The sequence below is a fragment of the Cricetulus griseus genome, chromosome 3, assembly GCF_003668045.3.
Source record: "Cricetulus griseus strain 17A/GY chromosome 3, alternate assembly CriGri-PICRH-1.0, whole genome shotgun sequence".
Classification (NCBI taxonomy): Eukaryota; Metazoa; Chordata; class Mammalia; order Rodentia; family Cricetidae; genus Cricetulus; species Cricetulus griseus.
The window spans coordinates 90,761,152-90,780,270 of record NC_048596.1 but is presented as its reverse complement, the minus strand read 5'-3'; the positions used below and the strand labels follow the sequence as shown (position 1 = coordinate 90,780,270).

General features: G+C 42.8%; 1 protein-coding gene and 1 pseudogene across 1 annotated transcript in view; one reads left to right on the top strand and one right to left on the bottom strand.

The window, feature by feature from the left end:
* The window catches only part of Dennd5a (DENN domain containing 5A), a 66,879-nt gene extending 50,851 nt beyond the window's left edge, over positions 1–16,028 (bottom strand). The window contains exons 1-2 of the mRNA XM_027410313.1: positions 15,612–16,028; positions 15,435–15,576 (exon numbers count right to left, since the gene is read on the bottom strand). Of these exons, the coding sequence (XP_027266114.1) occupies positions 15,435–15,576; positions 15,612–16,028 (559 nt within the window). The remainder of the gene's footprint in view (positions 1–15,434; positions 15,577–15,611) is intronic.
* LOC118237881 lies at positions 1,937–2,319 on the top strand (annotated as a pseudogene).
* Positions 16,029–19,119: the final 3,091 nt, after the last annotated feature.

Genomic DNA, 19,119 nt, shown 5'->3' with positions numbered 1-19,119 from the left:
GGTGAGGTAGTTTGAACAGGAACGGCCTCCACAGACGCATATATTTGTATGCTTGATCATTAAGGAGTGGAATTACTTGAAAGGGATTAGGAGATGTGGCCGTGTTGGAGGAGGTGTGTCAATTTCGGTGGGCTTTAGGGTTTCAAATGCTCAAGTCAGACCCAGGTTTGCTCTCTTACTGCTGCCCTCGAATCAGGATGTAGAACTCTCAGTTACCATCTCTGCGCCATGATGATAATGGACCAAACCTCTGAACTGTAAGTCAGCCCCAATTAAATGTTTCCTTTATAAGAGTTGCTGTGTCGCCAGGCGTTGGTGGCGCACGCCTTTAATCCCAGCACTCAGGAGGCAGAGGCAGGCAGATTTCTGTGAATTCAAGGCCAGCCTGGTCTCCAGAGAGAGTGCCAGGATAGGCTCTGAAGCTACACAGAGAAACCCTGTCTCAAAAAAAAAAAAAAAAAGTTGCTGTGTCATGGTGTCTCTTCACAGCAATAGAAACCTAACTAAGGCTTGGACTGAATAAAAGGAAGCAAATAAGCTTAGCACCAACCTTGACAGCTCTGCTTTCTAAGTGTGTATCAATGTGACCAGCTACCTCAGGTTCCTCCTGCTGTGACCTCCCTGTCTTGAAGGACTGTACTATAAAACTGTGAGCCAAAATACACTCTTCCTTCACTAAGCTATTTTCATCACAGCTTATTTTGTCTCAGTAATGAGAAAAATAAGTAAAACACAGTCTATTAACTTTGGAAGACAAGAGTATAAGGTGGCTGCTAATTTTTCTTTATATTTTTCTGTACTTACTAGATTCACAAGTCTTGTGTATAATCTCTGTGGAAAAGAGTATAACAATAAGAATTTGTTTAGATTTTTTTTTCCCTTATGAAACAGGGTCTTGCTTATGTAGTACAGGCTGGACTCAAATTGCCCCAGTCTCAGCACTAAATGCAGGCATGCCTAGCTCAATTTAACTTAATTTCTTTGGACTTAGTAATGAAATCTCATCTAAGATTTAGAATATTAAATTAATTCCTAATTTCTATGCTACAAAAACTTAGTTGACTTAGAACTATAAAAACATGTTGGGGCCAGGTGTGGTGGTACATGCCTTTGAATTTGAGAACTTAGGAGAAAAAGGCAGGTAGAGATCTATGAGTTCAAGTCCTGCAAGGACTACAAAAAACAAATAAGATAAAGTCTACCAAAACTAGATTATGTTTCCAACTGAGCCAGGATTGGTCTCCCTTCCAAGACTACCACAAATGAGGAAAACAGGGTCCTTTAGTAAGTAAAATTTAAGGTTTTTTTTTTTTTTTTAATTAGTGTGTGGCAGCTGGAGAGATGTGGTTCAGTGGTTAAGAGCATTAGCTTCTCTGTCAGAGATTGGGATCTCAGCACCCACCTGACAGCTCACAATTCCTGTTCCATGGGATCTGATGCCTCTTCTAGCCTCCAAACACACACTGTATACATATATTCATATATATTCATACAGGCTCACACACATACACCCAAATAAAACAATAATAAATATTTTAAATGTATGTTTGTTTGTATGCATGTGTGTGTACTCATGCTGGGATGTACATCCCATGACATATATGTAAAAATCAAAGAATAGCTTTGTGGATTCTGTTTTCTCTTTTCCACTTTAACATTCGATCAAAGTCAGCTTTTACCCACTGAACCCTGCCCATGAATAAAAGTTAACATAACAACTACTTCCTTCCCAGATTTTCTCACTCACTGTTTATTTTCTGAGTTTTGCTAAGATTTTCAAAAGGGAAAATACGGATCCATACCTGTTCCTGAGAGCCTTCTTCCCTCCATCTACTCTAAGTGTCATATTTAAAAGTATTCTTCCACTTTTTCTCGCTCCCTGGCCATCTTGGCAGCTGCTCTTGGTTGGGGGCTGTCCTGCACCTAAGACAGGAAAATGGTGGCCGCAAAGAAAATGAAAAAGTCCCTGGAGTCAACCAACTCTAGGCTCCAGCTTGTTATGAAAAGTGGGAAGTACATGCTGGGATACAAACATGATCGGACAGGGCAAAGCAAAGCTAGTTATCGTTGCCAACAACTGCCCAGCTTTGAGGAAATCTGATATAGAATACTATGCCATGTTGGCTAAAACCAGTGTCCATCACTACAGTGGCAATAACATTGAATTGGGCACAGCATGTGGAAAATTCTACAGAGTATGCACACTGGCTATCATTGACCCAGGTGGCTCTGATATTAGAAGCATGCCAGAACAGACTGGTGAGAAGTAGTAAACCAGAAATGCCTTCCTTTAATAAAACCACCAGAGCTCTTAAAAAAAAAAAGTATTCTATTCTTCCTCCTGTCAGTATCACTGTCAGCCACATTTTCCATAATTACCCACACATCTCTGCACATTTCTTCCTCTCTTTGAGAAAACTGACTATAAACCAGACATAGTGGTGCATGCCTGCAATCCCAGCACTTGGGAGGCTGTTTGAAGCCAGCCTGGGCACACTTCTTGAAGCTCACTCCACAGATGCACTTGTGAAAAAGGTTTTCTCTCATTGCCACCCTCAGCACATCTCCACAGTTCTTCTGACCATTCTGTGTTGCAGGAAAAATTTTTCAGGCCCCAAGTTAAAATGGAAGAGAGAAGGGTTCCATTCTAAACTTTAGCTAGGAATAATAGTTCAAGCTTACTTTGTTCTTGGTTTTGAAAATACATCTTTTTTTCTGGTTATTCTGATTCTTTAGAGGTTTCTAACAGTTAGTGAATTATCTCATCCCCAAATACTTTGGAAATCTAAGGTGCAATGTCTGGGACAGAGACTGTAATTCATTCACACCAAAATTTAATTTTCTGTAAGTGTTTATAGATCTTAGTGGTCTTTTCTTACCAATTCATTCTTTCCAAACTATATCTAATTTATCCTGAAAATAGGCAAAAAAAAAAAAAAGATTTTGCAATTTGAGATTTGATTTGCTTTTTTCAAATGTGATACCAGTAAATTTGTTATCTTCCTGCTTCTACCTCTACTGCAGGCATTTGTCACCACCCTGCTTTCAAATGTGGCTGAGCTTTCGAATTTAGTGTCATCTAGCATAAATATACTTCTTGAAGAAATACAGAACAGAATAGAAGTTTTTTATTTTTCTTTTCTTTTTAGGTTCATGAAAACAAGTCTAAAAAACTTTAGAAACTGTACAATACAAGTTTTCTTCAGGCAGCAGAAGCCACATTATCCGGTTTATCATAAAATGAGTCACAGCTCCAGAGTTTTGATCCCTAACATGACAACAACAAAACAAAGTTCTGAAAACAGACATACTTCTGTCACCAGAGTAACAGAAGAGGGCTAGAGACAGAGCCCTGGAGAAGGGATGGAGGCTCCATGCCCTCCCTATACCTTTGTAGCTTCTACTCTGGCTGTTTCTCAATTACATCCTTTAGAATAAATAAGTAATAGTAAGTAAAGCACCCAACAAATACTGGCTCCTTTTCTCCCAAGGGCTGCCATATGTATGCCCCTTCCAAATATGTAGTCCTGAAAGCAAAATGCAGGAATGCCCTTGGAGTCCCCAAATACTTCCCAAGAAAGAAACTCCACTGCATGAACATGGCAACTCATATCCACTTCATAGAGCATACAGCAAAGCAGAACCCAGTGTAGCCAACATCTTCAATGCAATGGTGCACACCTTTAATCTCAGCACTTGAGAGGCAGAGACAGGCAGATCTATGAGTTCAATGCCAGCCTGGTCTACAGAGTAAGTTCCAGGACAGCCAGAGCTACACAGAGAACCTGTCTCAAAAAGACAAAAATAGAAGAGCACATGTGCCCTCAATGACAGAAAACTTCTTTACCCTTATCATCACTTATAATTTTTTTAAGCAGAGTTTTCTAACCACTAAAATTGTATTAATTGGCTAGGCAGTGGTGGCACATGCCTTTAATCCAGCATTTAGAAGGCAGAGGCAGGTGGATCTCTGTGAGTTCGAGGCTAGCCTGGTCTACAGAGCGAGTGCCAGGACAGGCTCCAAAGCTACAGAGAGAAACCCTGTCTCGAAAAATCAAAAGGTTTTATGAATTGGCACTACCAAACACAAACTAGCACTTGTTTTACAAAATGATCCTTTAAAGCACTGTACCGGTCTGATCAAAGCCTTGTTGTGTTCCAAGCCCGGCTGTGGATAGGAATGGTTTATTCACTGCATAAAATACCAAACAACAGCCAACAACAGCAAAAAAAAAAAAAAAAATTCCAGGGGGAGTTGAACAATGGTGGCACACCTTTAATCTAAGCTCTCAGGAAACAGAAACAGAAGGCTCTCTGTGAGTTCAAGGCCAGCCTGGTCTACAAAGTGAGTTCCAGGGCTACACAGAGAAATCCTCCCTGTCTTGAAAAATCAAAAAAAAAAAAAAAAAAAAAATTAAGGGGGTTCTTTTCTACCCAGTAACAGAATAGTTATTCCACAATATTTTAAAGGGTTAGCTCTGAATTACCCATCTAAATATGAAAGGTAAAACAACCTGGCCTTTGGAAAGAAACACAGAAGAGCTTTCTTACCTTGTAATCATCGAAAAGACACAAAATAATAACAACACTACATATAAAGAGAGAAAACTGAAGAGAGAGAGAGAGAGAGAGAGAGAGAGAGAGAGAGAGAGAGAACTGATAAGCAATACAATGTAAATGCTTTTGTTCTTTGAAAGTCACCATCAAGAGATAGGGAAAGGCTGGGCAGTGGTGGCGCACGCCTTTAATCCCAGCACTCGGGAGGCAGAGGCAGGTGGATTTCTGTGAGTTCGAGACCAGCCTGGTCTACAAGAGCTAGTTCCAGGACAGCCTCCAAAGCCACAGAGAAACCCTGTCTCAAAAAACCAAAAAAGAGAGAAAGAAAGAGAGAGAGAGAGAGAGATAGGGAAAGTTCCAGGACAGCCAGCGAGGCAGTGGTGGTGCACACCTTTGATCCCAGCACTAGGAAGGCAGAGCCAGGCGGTCTCCAAAGCTACAGAGAAACCCTGTCTCCAAAAACTTGAAAAAAAAAAAAAGTAAATATTCCAAAAGTGAAGAAAGATTTTTACTGATAATGGGATAGCCTTTTAAGATGTTATCCATAAGAAAGGCCTGATAGTGCATGCCTGAAATCTCAGCAGGGGGGATTGCTACAAATTGAAAGCCTGCCTGGGCTACACAGTGAGTTTGCTTTAAAAAAAAAAAAAAAAAAAAAAAAAAAAAAATCATCAAAAAGGCATTACCCTCCAGGTGGCAGTGGTACACACTTTAATCACAGCCATTGGGAGGCAGACAGATTTGTGAGTTGGAGGCCAGCCTGGTCTACAGAGAAAGCTCCAGGACAGCCAGGGCTGCTACACAAACCCTGTCTCGAAAAACAAAAAAATAAGAGATAAAAATTATTATGACTGGGCGGTGGTGATGCATGCCTTTGATCCCAGCACTCGGGAGGCAGAGGCAGGTGAATCTCTGAGTTCATGGCTAGTCTAGTATATAAAACAAGTTCCAGACAGCTAGAGCTAAACAGAGAAACGCTGTCTCCAAAAACCAATAAATAAATACATAAATGGTAATTGGTTGAGGAGGGCTGCTCTCTTTAATAGGATCAATGCCAAAACAAAAAAGGCTTTAGTTAGCATTCAATCATTTGTCCTGACACAAGAAGATACAACAAGAAAGACATGCCTGAACTACCTTGAGCTGGGTCTCTCAAAATACACAGCTATAAGAAATGCATGTGTGTACTTCCTATTCTCTTAAAGCAGCACCAGTGAGTAAGACAGATGCCAAAGGCTATATAGTTCTTAGCAAGAAACAGAATGGGACTAGGGATTTTGTACATGAATAAGAGTGTGGCCTAGAAGATGCAAGGTCCTGGGTTTGATCCCTAGCAGGGACAGGGGTGTGGAGAGAAGGTGACCAAGTCAATAGAATTGACCCAATAGAATTATTAAAAATCAAGCCAGGCCTTGTGGAGAATGCTGGGGAAAAAGGCAGGGGGCACTCGAAGAGATGCCATATAGCCACAAAAGGAGTAACAGGTCCAGGCATTCTCTGGTAAGCCAAGACCACTTGGAAATACACAGACTTATAGAAATGGGTTAATAATTAAGACAGAGCTAGCCAATAAAAAGCCCTAGCCATCGACCAACAGATTTATAATTAATATAGCGTCTGTGTGCTTATTTGGGGCTGACAGGTGGCAGGACCTGGCGGGACAAGAAAACTCCAATAACATGCCTGTAATTCCAGCACTATGGAGTCCAAGGCAGGAGACTAGAAGAGTTGAAAGTATAGCCTGGGCTATGTAGCAAAATACATATTCATCTCCTTAATGTACAAATTATGAGATAAGCAGACTAAACAACAAACTGTTCCTCTCCCATGAACATCTCAGATTCAAGTTTGACTCTGGCTTCTAGACTTTTAAAAATTCAGGAACGTTAATCATAGTCCTTGCTATTCTCTCTTACAGACCTCTCTCACATTCACTACTCAGTACTTGTGACAGTTTAAAGTTTGGCTGATGAAGTTCCAAGAGGTTTAGTATTATGCTTATGCCTTACATCGGAAAACCAGATAAGATCTGAAAAGAAGCTACTGTTTTTTCATAATAATACAATAAACCATCATTAAGCACTTACTATATAAACCACTGTCTCCAGCTAAGTGAAGAACTCTGCCTAGCTGACTCTAGGTCAAGAGAAATTTCTAACATAGTTCTGTAATATTTGAAGTTGTAGAATGGTCAGGATTTTGTTTTTGTTTTTCGAGACAGGGTTTCTCTGTGTAGCTTTGGAGGCTGTCCTGGCACTCACTCTGGAGTTAATGGTCATGTTCAATGAAAAGTAAAAAAAAGTAAGGGAAAAGACATTTTCCTAAAATTAAATCAATAATGTAACAGTATATAACAAAATTAATCCCTATCTATGTAATATCTATGTAACTAAGCTAAACCAATGTTATAGTTATCATTTGTAAATTACAAAAACAGACTCTTGCCCAGTAGTGGCAACACTCACCTTTAATCCCAGCACTTTCGAGACAGAGGCAGGCGGATATCTGAGTTAGAGGCCAGCCTGAGATGTTAGATAGAGAAACCCTGTCTTGGGGGGGGGAGTGGCAATCAGAGATGATACTCTGACCTCAAGAAAAGAATAAACTCAAGGCTTTACAGATGGCTCAGTGGTTAAGGGCAGTTCACTAGCACCTACACTGCAGTTCCAGGGAATCTAATGCTCCCTTCTGGCCTCAGTGGGGATGGCATACACATGGTACACAGAGACAAGCAGTTACACAAACAGAAAAGCAGTCAAATATACACATAAATAAAATTAAACTTTTTTGATAGTTTTTGTGAATAGGAGTGTTTCACTGATTTCTTTTTCAATATATTTGTCATTCATATAGGAAGGCTATTGGTTCTAATTTTGTGTGCATGTATGTCTTCGTAGTGTGCTCAAAGGCCAAATAACAGCAGATGCCCTGGGACTGGAGTAATAGCTGGTTGTAAGCTGCCATGTGAGTGCTGAGAATATAACACGGGTCTCTGAAAAAGCAGCCAATGCTCTTAACCACCGAGCCATTGTCCCACCCCAATAGAACCAATTCTCTAGACCTTCCTGAAATGTCAGTCTAATTTATTATAATTAAAATGAGTGAAATTTGCCATAGATGAATTTGTTAAATTCATCTATCTTATGAATCCTGGCCTGTGATTATTATTTCTAAATCATTTATTCCCATTTCCACAACTTAAAATACCCTCAAAGTTTCTTGGTTATTTCCCACATCATTTCATTACAAGACCACAGAAATCACAAGCAAACCCCTAACTACAAACACAAAAGATGAGAATTACACACTACACCAAGTATACCAAGAGACTTCTGAGGTTAGGCGATGCAAATCTTGTCCTTTCTTCTTCAAAGAAAACAGACCACATGCAAAAACCCTGAAACACCCTTAAACACAGACAGACACTAGGCAGGGGGAAGCACTTGCCTTCTTAGAACCAAAGTCCTACTCACTTTTCGGTCTAAGATTTCCAGAACTGATAAGAGAGGAGAGAGAAGAAAAACCCACAGCCAACCTTACTAACTATGAAAGGAAGCAGGCCATCTGCCTCATCTCCTGACACTGCAGCTCTACTCCGGTATGAGCTGGAGACTGAACCACAAAAACTCACATGTTATGTTATGCCAAACTCTGTGATTCGATGACAAGTCATCAGTCAAATGCCTCATCACCAAAATATTTTTCTTAAGTTTTAATTAAAAGTAAAGTTGCATCAATACTGGACAGAAGACAGAGACATGGATTCTAACAATTCTTTTCTAACTTGCTGAACAAAATATTTGCTTCTCCTTTTTTTGTTTGTTTTATTTTTCGAAACAGGGTTTCTCTGTGCAATAGCTCAGGCTGTCCTGGAACTTGGCTCTGTAGACCAGGCTAGCCTAGAATTCAGAGATAAAGGTTTGAGCCAATACCACCTGGCTGCTAGTAATCTTTTTTTGTTTGTTTTGAGACATGGTCTCATGATGTAGCCTTGGCTGGTCTGGCACTCAATATGTAGACCAGGCTATCTTGAAATTCTAGATCTGTCTTCCTCTACTTCAGGCTGGCACCACCATGCCTATCCTGTCCTAGCAATATTTTGACCTGACTAGTGTTTTTCTTCATTAACTCAATTTAGAATCAGCTATAACACAAAGATGAGTATGTTTCGAGGGTGTTTGCAGTGGTTTAACTGAGGTGGGGAAGACTTACCCAAAATGCAGGTGGAACCATCCCTGAGGATTAATTAATCAGTTAGGGTTCTGAACTGATTAAAAAGGAGGGAAAGAGAGCTGAGACCCTTTGCTTCCTAGCTACAGATGAAGTGGCCAGCCACCTCATGCTTCCACCATACTGATCTTCCTGTGGACTCCATCACCCCAGACTGATCCAAGACAAACTCCTTCAGTTGCTTTTCAAGCAAGTATCTTAAGCATACTTACAAATTCAGTGGTCTAAACTCTACCTGTTGCTATTTTAATTCCTGGAGCTGTGTTTGATACCCCATGAACATTCTGAAAACAGCTTGAGATCTGGCATACCCTGGTACTATCCACCATGCCAGGATCCTGTGGCTCACAGACTCAAATATTCCAAACTAAAATCAAAAACTGGCTGGGTACAGTGGTACTTGTCTTTCTCATGAAACAGAGGCAGGTGGATCCCTGTGAATTCGAGACCAGCCTGTTCTACATACTGAACTCTAACCCAGCCAAGTTAGAGTTCAGTATTTTTAGACCCCATCTCAAAAAAATAAAATAATAATAATAAATTAACTGGGCCAGCAAGATGGCTCAGCATGTAAAGATGCTTGCTGCCAATTCTGATGACTTGAATTTGATCCCTAGAACCTACATGGTAGGACAATCAACTCACAAAAGTTGTCCTCTGATTTCCACATACATGGTACGACACATTACACCCATATACACACAAAAATAAATGCAATAAAAAATTTCAAATCAACAATCACAAAAATACCTAGAATATGGACATTCTACTACTAATATCTACCTCACTTAATAACTTTGAAGAAGTAAACCTGGAAATTTAGTAATGACAAACAAAATTTCATCACTGAATTCCACAAGTCACTAGCTTCTCAAAGGCAAGCCTTTCGCAGGGCACTACTGTTCCACACCAACAGGAACTAAAAGCACAGGTCCTTTCTGTGTTAGTCCTCAGAGAGCTTTATACTCATCTGATGATAATTACAGGAGCAGCACCAGTCAAGGAGCCAAGCAAAGCCCAACTACACCTTCTACCAGACTTAGTCAAAAAGTAAGTCTCTAAAAGGAAATGGGCCTGGAAAAGGATGTTACGAAAGGAGACCTTAGGCAAAGAAACTATTTTTAACCAAGGAAGGAAAGAAGAAAGAAAGGGAGAGGGGAGGGAAGGGGAGGAGGAGGGAGGGAAGGAGGAAAGGAGGCAGGAAGGAAGGGAGGGAGAAAGGAAAGAAGGAAGGGGGAAGGAAGGAAGGAAGGAAGGAAGGAAGGAAGGAAGGAAGGAAGGAAGGAAGGAAGGGCTGAACAGAAGCTGGGTGGTGGTGAAACAGGCCTTTAATCCCAGCACCCGGGAGGCAGAGACAGGTGGATCTCTGTGAGTTCGAGGCCAGCCTGGAAATAGAGCTAGTTCCAGGACAAGTTCTAAAGATAGAGAAACACTGTCTTGAAAAACCAAAATAATAAATAAATAAATAAATAAGGAGTTTGATTTAAGCACCAAACACTGACTCATGGTCTCCTCATGAGATGAGCAGAGCCCCAGTCATTAAAGTGAAATTCACTAATTTTCCACGTGATCCTCACCTGAGGAAGTCAAGTAAGGGCTCTCTTACGTTGTACCAATTCAGTCTCCCAACAAATTCGTTATGTGTTTGAAATTGCCTTGGGCTGCTTCTTCATTATTTCCTGAGAGCTACCCTTCTCCAGACTTCTTCCTTGTTCTACCTTACAAAAGAAATACATGACCTTACTTGGGAAATCTCACCCTATTACAGCAGCAGTCACAGCCTGAGGTGAACCATCAAGATTGGAGTGTCCAGTAGCTAGTAAGCTAGGCTTCAGGGCAGACACTGATAATGAATATAAGAGAATTGACCTGGAAACCACAGGCTGGTAGAGGAAGATCAGAATACTTCCCATTCATATTGACTTCCAGTTTGAAAAAACTTATTCACCAAAGATTTTTGTTGTGGTGGTGGAATTTCTGGGGATTGACCTCAGGATTTCAAGTATGCTAAACAAGCATTCTTCCACTGCCAATTCATCGATCTCCAGCCAATCCATCAATTTTTGGGGGGGAGGGGGGAGCAAGGATGAGATAGAGAGTGAGGATGGAAGGGGAGCAAGTCTCTGTAAGTGGGCTGGAACTTGGATGGACTATTGCCTCTGCCTCCACTGCTGAGATTATAAGAATGCACTATCACACTCAGCTCTCAAGCTTCAACTAAATAAAATGAGAAGCAGTCTATTTCTTTTAAATAGGATATCCTTCTGCTAGGCAGTGGTGGCACAGAGGCAGGTGGATCTCTGTGAGTTTGAGACCAGCCTGGTATACACCTCCAAAGCCACAGAGAAACACTGTCTTGAAACCCCATCCCTCCCCCCAAAAAGAACAGTCAGTGCTCTTAACCACTGAGCCATCTCTCCAGCCCACCTATAATTGTATGTTTTATGTCACAGAATATTAATCAGCCATAAAAAATAACAGTAGAGCCAGATGTGGTTATGCACATCTAATTCAAGTAGGTGGAGGCAAGAGTTAGAAGTGGAAGGATCAAAATTTAAGGCCAGCCTTGGCTACATGAGCCTCTGTTAATCAGGAAACAAACCTGAGCTAGAATAAAAGGCTGTAATGTCTGCTATTGTCCCATCATACAAATATCTTCTCTCATCCCCATTAGAATACTGCAAAGCACACAAACCATCACTCAAGTAGCAGAAAAGAATGAACTGTGTCATGGCAAATAAGTACTCTCTTCCTTTCTTTGGACCTTGGTTTCTCATCTGTAAAATCAGATTATATAATCTCTAAGTATGCCTCCCTGTCTGACACTCCATGTCCAATTTTATCCAGGCACAGTGGCACACACATAAATCCTAGTTCAAGGATGGCCTGAGCTTCCTACACAGGGAGACGCAGGCCAGCCTGGACTACTTGACAAGACCTCATTTTCAAAAAGAAAAATAATTCTAGTCTCACTGCTCCACACATCTAAGGATTACCACCTGAAAAGTGGTAATGGATTTTCTAGACAGAATTTTCTCTCTTTTCAAAAAGTGACATTCAGGGTGCTGGAGAGATGGCTCAGTGGTTAAGAGCACTGGCTATTCTTCCAGAGGATCCTGGTTCAATTCCCAGCATCCACATGGCAACTCACAACTGTCTGTAACCCCAGTTCCAGGGGATCCAGCATCCTCACACAGACATACCTGCAGGCAAAATACCAATGCACAGTAAATAAAAATACATTATTTTTTGAAGGTGACATTCAAAGATTATTTCAGTGTATTATTTCAATATGGTGCCTTTTTTTTTTTTTAATGTGACTATTAGCTGTAGGGAGACACCATAACCATGCCTCCTAAGGGCTGGCTACAGGTGTGCCTGACAGGCGTAGTCAAGGTGAGGTCAGCATGACGCATAATAGGTTTTTAAGGGGCTGCAAGGCACATGTGAGCCCCTCTCTCTGGCCTGCCTTGCTGCCCCTGGCACGCTCTGGCTTTCATTTGGCTGATCTGAATAAAGATATCTTAACCTCACAGACTACAGATTGCCACGTAATAATTAGCTAACCTTTTCTTCCAGCCCACACTTAACTTTTAGATCAAAACAACTATTTACTGAATCTCTAAACTTCTATGACCCTTGACTGTGTCAGCATAGAAAAGACTGTGGAAGGATTTTTGTCTCTAATTTTAATTTTTAGTTCCTGCTTCTTTTAAAACAGGGTCTTACTATGCAGCCAGGCTGGTCTGAAATTCACTCACCTGTCTCTACCTTCCAGATGATGAAATTATTTGGAAGCATTTTTTATTTTCGTTTCCTTTTTTTTTTTTTCCTTGAGATGGGAGTCTCATGTAACCCAGGATAAATTCAAACTAGCTAAGCAGACAAGGATGACTTTAAACTTCTAACTCTTCTGCATCCTGAAGCTACCCAGTACTAGGATTACAGATGTGGACCACCGTACTCAGCCTGTCTAACCACTTTGATTTGCTTTTTCTGGATACAGCTTGTTTTGTTTTGAGTATTTGGGAACTATCAGTGAAATAATACAACTTAATTGGGTTGGAGAAAAGAACACAGGCTCCTCTTAGGGTCTAACTGTAGAATATGAGCACAATTCCTAATTTCATATAGTTTCACGGACTATGACATCACCAATTTGGGAGCAATCAAGCAGGCTAAGGAGAGAAAATGCACCCTAGAGAGTCTCAGCATGGACTGCACAGAGTTATTTGTATTCTGTTTTGTTGTGCTCAAAGAGTCCCCGTAGGCCACCCAGATTCCCCAATCAACCCACAAGAAATGAAAACGGTGGAAAAAAAAGAAAAAAAATCCCTCAATTAGTGTCTGTTCTAACAAAAGGAAGCTATTGGATAAATGGTCTTGGCATTACAATACTGCAACCAAATTTAAAAATACACAAAATACCCTTCTTACACATTTTCTCAACTCATCCCTCTTTCTTTATTCTCCCAATAAGCTTGCACAGGAATATAATTTTAGCTTGCTGAGAAGCCAGATAATTAACAGATATTCATAAAGAGAGAGTGACATTATTTTAGTGAAAGTAAAACCTTTTTTTTTTTTTTTTTTTTTTTTTTGTTTCGAGACAGGAACTCTCTTGTAGACTAGGCTGGTCTCGAACTCACAGAGATCCGCCTGCCTCTGCCTCCCGAGTGCTGGGATTAAAGGCGTGCGCCACTGCCCAGCTCAGTAAAACCTTTTTAGTTACAGTGATGGCAATCTAATTTGCTCCAGGCACAAATATTCCCAACAGCAAAACAAGATTGTCTCATCCCAACCCAAACCCTATTTTCTTTTCTTTCCTTCCCTTTTTTTTTTTTTTTTTTTTTGAAAAATGACTTGAGAATAACCTGCAACTCCACCTCCCAAGTGCATGGATCTCTCAAGTTTGCACCATTCTTTAAGGGTGCCTTTATTTTGTTAAACCAAATTATCTACACAATTTAACAGACATTCAGTAACACAACATAAAAATAACAATAGTTTTTCTACCCTTGAGCTTCATCCAGAAAACTGTTGTTTTTTTTAATTATTTTATTCATCCAGAAAAACTGCCATTTTTAACCCTTCTCAACATGCTAGTTTGTTTTTCTTTCTTTTTGGCCAGGGTCTCACTATGAAGCCCTGTCTGGCCCTAAATTTGTGGTAATCTTCCTGTTTCTGCCTCACAAGTGCTGGAGTTACAGATACACACCACCACTGGTGACCATGCTACTGTTTTCCAAAGACCTCCAGAGGGGCTACTATATATAGCATAATGTCACCAAAGAAGCACTGACCAAGAGTCAAGAAATAAAAGCTCTGATCTCCTTTTGGGCCTTATTTTCCTCTCAGATCCTCTCCAGCACCAAGACCTAGGACCGAATTCCAACAACTACATCATCTGAAAGTCTAAAGTTAATACATATGAAACAGATGACAACATCCGTCTACACTGTAAGAATTAGATGACATAAAAAGGTGATCTTGGAATACTAAAGTTGCCCCAATAGGAGGCTCAGCTAGCATTACTACTATTACTACTTCATGATTTTTTTTATAAAGCATCAGTTTCTAATATTTTAAAAAGACAATCCATTTTTTGCCATCTAAAGTGTGCACTTAGTTGTTTTTGGTTTTGGTTTTTTTTCCAAAGAAATACTGGAATTTTTCTGGTGACAAAAGAAAAACTGTAAAACTGTCATGGCATCTCTTAAGCAGTGAAATTAGTCAACAGGATGATCACTTTCAAAACAGAAACTGTACGGTGCGCAGTGACCACATCGTGACAGAAGGGGAAGGGAGTCTCCCTCATCAAACCAGCATGACATAACTTTAAAGTCTAACACAAGCCTCCACCCACTGAAAACCTGCCACTCCAGACAAAAACTTTTCAAAACTTGCAACTCCAAGGTTTCAATGCGGGCGTGGAGGAATTCACCGGGGATTTTACAATTCTTATACCTTCAAGCAATGGGTGCCAAATCTCGTCAGGGCCTCACTGTCAGTCCCCCACACTTCCCCTTTGAAAGATAACTTGAGAGGCATCACAACACAGCACAACCTGTCCAACCAGGACGTCGCCTTTTATTCGCAAATGACCCTCGGCTGATAAAGGACATAACTTTCATAAAAAGGCATGGCCCCGGGAACAAGCTCTTTTCTAGTGCCAAGGGAGAAATCATTCTTGGTGTAACTCAAGTTCAATTTGTCACTTCATGTCTCATCCAGAGGGGCAGAGCTGTGGAGGGAAAGCCCGGGGCCTGGCCTGCCCAGGAGTGAGTTATAACGGTTTTGAGGAACTGTTATCACGGGCTTCTTGGGAAGAGGCCAGATAAACTAAGTTTTTGTTTTGCTCTTTTGAAAAGTCTGGGTGGGACTGACTCTCACTAGGACGTGAGCTAACTTCTTCTACCCTCCCAAAAGGGTGCTGGAAGGCACGCTCCCCTTCATTCTGCACTAAACCACTCGATCTCCTGGACGCGCATAGCGTCCGCATCTTCGCAGGTCGCCGACGCCTTGCCCACCGCGCGTGGGGCAGCAGGCCCGTCGACCCCGCGTCCCGTCCCCTCGCCCGACTCTCGCCGAGCTCCCGGGACAAAGCGGGGCCCAAGGGCCCGGGCCGGGGCTCGGCGCGTACTCACCCGACAGCTCGTCCGGCTCCAGCCCAGTCTCGGTGTCCAGCCCGCAGATGACAAAGTAGTCGGCGAAGCGACTGGGCGCCGAGCCCCCGCCGCCGCCGCCGCGCTCCGCCGCCGCCCTCGGCCGCCGCTCCCGCCGCCGCCGCTACCGAGGCTCGGGCCGCCGCCCCCGGGCCTGGCCGGGTCCCAGCAGCCGCCGTTGCCGTGCCGGGGCAGGGGGGCGCTGGGCCACCCCGAGCCGCATCCTGGACGTGGCCCTCCGCGCCGCGGCCGAGCAAGCCTAAGGAAGGGCGGAGAGCGGCTGTCCGCCCCACCGCGGGCCCCCCCACCCGCCGCGCCGCCGCCGCCGCCGCCGCCACCGCCGCGTGCGCACGCGCGGTTGGGGAGGGGCGGGCGCCGGGCGCAAAGGATGACGTGATGCTCTTTGGGCTCCGGGGGCCTGGGCTTCCAGAGCAGTCGCCGCAGTGTAGCCAGCGGTGGCCTCCGGGATCCCGCGACTCCTGCCGCCCTCACAGGACTGCGACGCCCTTTGGAAGACTGGGGGGGGGGAAACAGGGGGGGCGGAAAGAGTGGGCCATGGGGGTAAAACTGAGACATTGTCTCGTGCTGGAAGTGTCACCGGTTTAGAGCTGCACAACTGAGCTGTGAAGCCCACCGGATCCTACACTGTCACCACACTGCAGCTTCTCCTTGTCCCTGCTCCTCGGTGTCAGTGACAGGGCTTTCCCCAATAGATCTGAGGAAACCCTGTTCTTTGGAGAGGGTAGGTCAGTTTATCTGAAATTTATCCTTAATTTAAGGATAGGTAAACTGAAGTTAAAGAAAAGCAATAGACAAAAACTACTCTTGAATCCTGTGTCCTGTGTTCATGGACAGCTCACTGCCCCGAACCCCACAAGCAGGGTTTCTCTCATGCACCAAGCTCTCTCTCTCTCTCCACCTTCTAAGAGGTCCTGCCACTTAGAAGTTCTTTCTTATCAGTGTCAGAATTCTTTCTTTCTTCCTTTTCTTTTCTTTTCTTTTCTTTTCTTTCTTTCTTTCTTCCTCCCTCCCTCCCTCCCTTCCTTCCTTTCTTCCTGCAAGCTTCCCAAGTAGGAGGAAAAGGGTGGGTGAGAAAGTGTAATCTGGTCCTTGTCTATCGCCTCAACAACAGACCTTTTGATTTCATTTTCCCCAGAAGCTACACAAATGTGTAATTTCTTTTGTTTTTTGAAAAGGGTCTCACTGTGTACCCGTGACTAACTCAGAACTCGCTATGTACCTGTACCAACCTGTAGCGATTCTCTTACTTCTGTCTCCTTGGTGGTAGGCTTACAAGCCTGCACCTACACACCACGCTCAGGTGGGTCTTTTACTGGACTGTCAGAGGCCAAGAAAGCAGACTGTAGTGATTGCTTATGGTGATATTTTGTTTATTATCTAACAAATAAAGCTTGCCTGATGATCAGAATGCAAAGCTAGACACACTAGTTAGCCATAGAGGCCAGGCAGTGGTGGTACACACCTTTAATCCCAGCACTCAGGAAACAGAGGCAAGCGTATCTCTGCTAGTTCACCACCACCCTGCGCTACATGAGATTGAATCTAAAAGAGAAACAGAGCTAACACAAAGGTAATCCCAGCACTTGGGGTCTCACGACTTTAATCCCAGAACTAGGGACGTGAAGACAGGAGTTATATGACTGGGTGGAGAGAGAAATATAAAGTGGGAAGAGACAAGAAAGAGATGCAAACTGAGGCAGTCTGGAGATGCAGTCTGAGGACAGGATCTCGGTTTCAGTCTGAGAATTGGTAGAGATGAGAACTCTCTAGTGGCTGGCCACTTTGCTTCTCTGATCTTCAGCTTTAACCCCAATATCTGTCTCTGGGTTTTTATTACTAAGACCAACTGGAGTTCGTGCTATAGTTACTAGCATGGGTTCTAGAAATAATCCTCAGGTTTGAATCCCTACTTTTATAATTTACTGTGTAATGTTGGCAAGTTATTTACATAATCTGTAGATGCCAGCAGGCATGGGTTTTGTGAGGGTTATATCTAAAGCACAGAAGGCACTCCAGAAACACCCTACTTCATCATTGTTGCTGCAGAATGGTGTGCTCAAGGTCTGCTCTGGCAGGCAGCCAGCTAAGGACTATAGAAGGCAACTGGCTTCCCTAAGGGCTGAACCTGGGCTCTCTCCTGGGTTCTGTCCCCAGTATTACTCTCAAGTACTGGATCCCTTCGGGAGCATGGCCGAGAGGTCACAACCAACATCACTGGAAACCATAGCATCTGCTCCCTGGATCTAACCTACCTGAAGAGCTGGAAGAAAACTAGAGAGGAGAGGGAAGCTTTACAAAGTCCATCTGAGGTGATATTGCCTTATCCTGCATGCTTGCTTGGGTCATAGACAGTGCAAGGGACTCAAAGAGCTAAACAGAGCAAGGAAAAGGAAGCCTGTTGATGTTGGGTCCTGGTTGAGGAAGGCTTCCAGAGTTCCAGATGGTCAACAGGAAATTCTTACATCAAATACTTAACGTGTACCACAACAAAGAGTGGGGAAACCATGCGTTTAGGCAGCATCAAGGAATGTACTAGTATGGAAGGTGGGGAAGCCAGGTGTGGTGGAGCAAGCCTGTAATTCCAGCATTTGTGAAGCCAAGCAAAAAGATTATCAACCTGAAGCCAGCCTGACCATACAGTACAGACCCCATCTCAAAAACAAAACAAAAACAAACAAACAAACAAAAAAAGCAAACCAAGACAGTATTAAAAGGGGTTGAAAACTGAAAACAGAGAGGGAGAAAAGGGTTAGGGCAATAAAGGCTTCAAGTGGGCTGGAGCGATGGCTCACAGGTTAAGAGCACCAACTGCTCTTCCAGAGGTCCTGAGTTCAATTCCCAGCAACCACATGGTGATTCACAAGCATCTGTTATGAGATCTGGTGCCCTCTTCTGGTGTGCAGATATACATGGAAGCAGAATGTTGTATACATGATAAATAAAATCTTATATAAATAAATAAATAAATAAATAAATGCTTCAAGTGCCATGCATAAAACTGAACTTAGAAGGAGTACAGATCAGGGCTGGAGAGATGGCTCAGTAGTTAAGAGCACTGGCTGCTCTTGCAGAGGACCAAGGTTTGATTACCAGCACCCACATGGTGGCTCACAACCTTCTGTAACTCCTGTTCCAGGCCCTCTTCTGATCTCTACAGGCACCAGGCACACACATGTGAAACAGATACACATTCAGGCAAAGCATTCATGCACCAAAAAATAATAAAAAGAGAAAAGGAGTACAGATCAGGTCAAATTAGAGGATCACTTGGGGAATGATATAGACTTGGGGAGATTTTCAATTAAAAATAAAGAAAAAAAAGAGATTTGGAGGGCCATCTATGGCTCAGAGGTTAAGAGCACTGCCTGCTCTTCCAAAGGTCCTGAGTTCAATTCCCAGCAACCACATGGTGGCTCACAACCATCTGTAATGAGATTTGGTGCCCTCTTCTGGCCTGCAGGCATACATGCAGGCGGAACACTGTACACATAATAAATAAATCTTAAAAAAGAAGGAGGAGGAGGAGATTTGGAAAGGGAATAAATGTCCTCAGTTTAAAAGTCCAGAAATGTTTTATCCAGACTAGCCAGCTGCTAGAAGACCCCTCTCGCACTAACTCAACCTGTAAGACACTAGTTGAAAACAA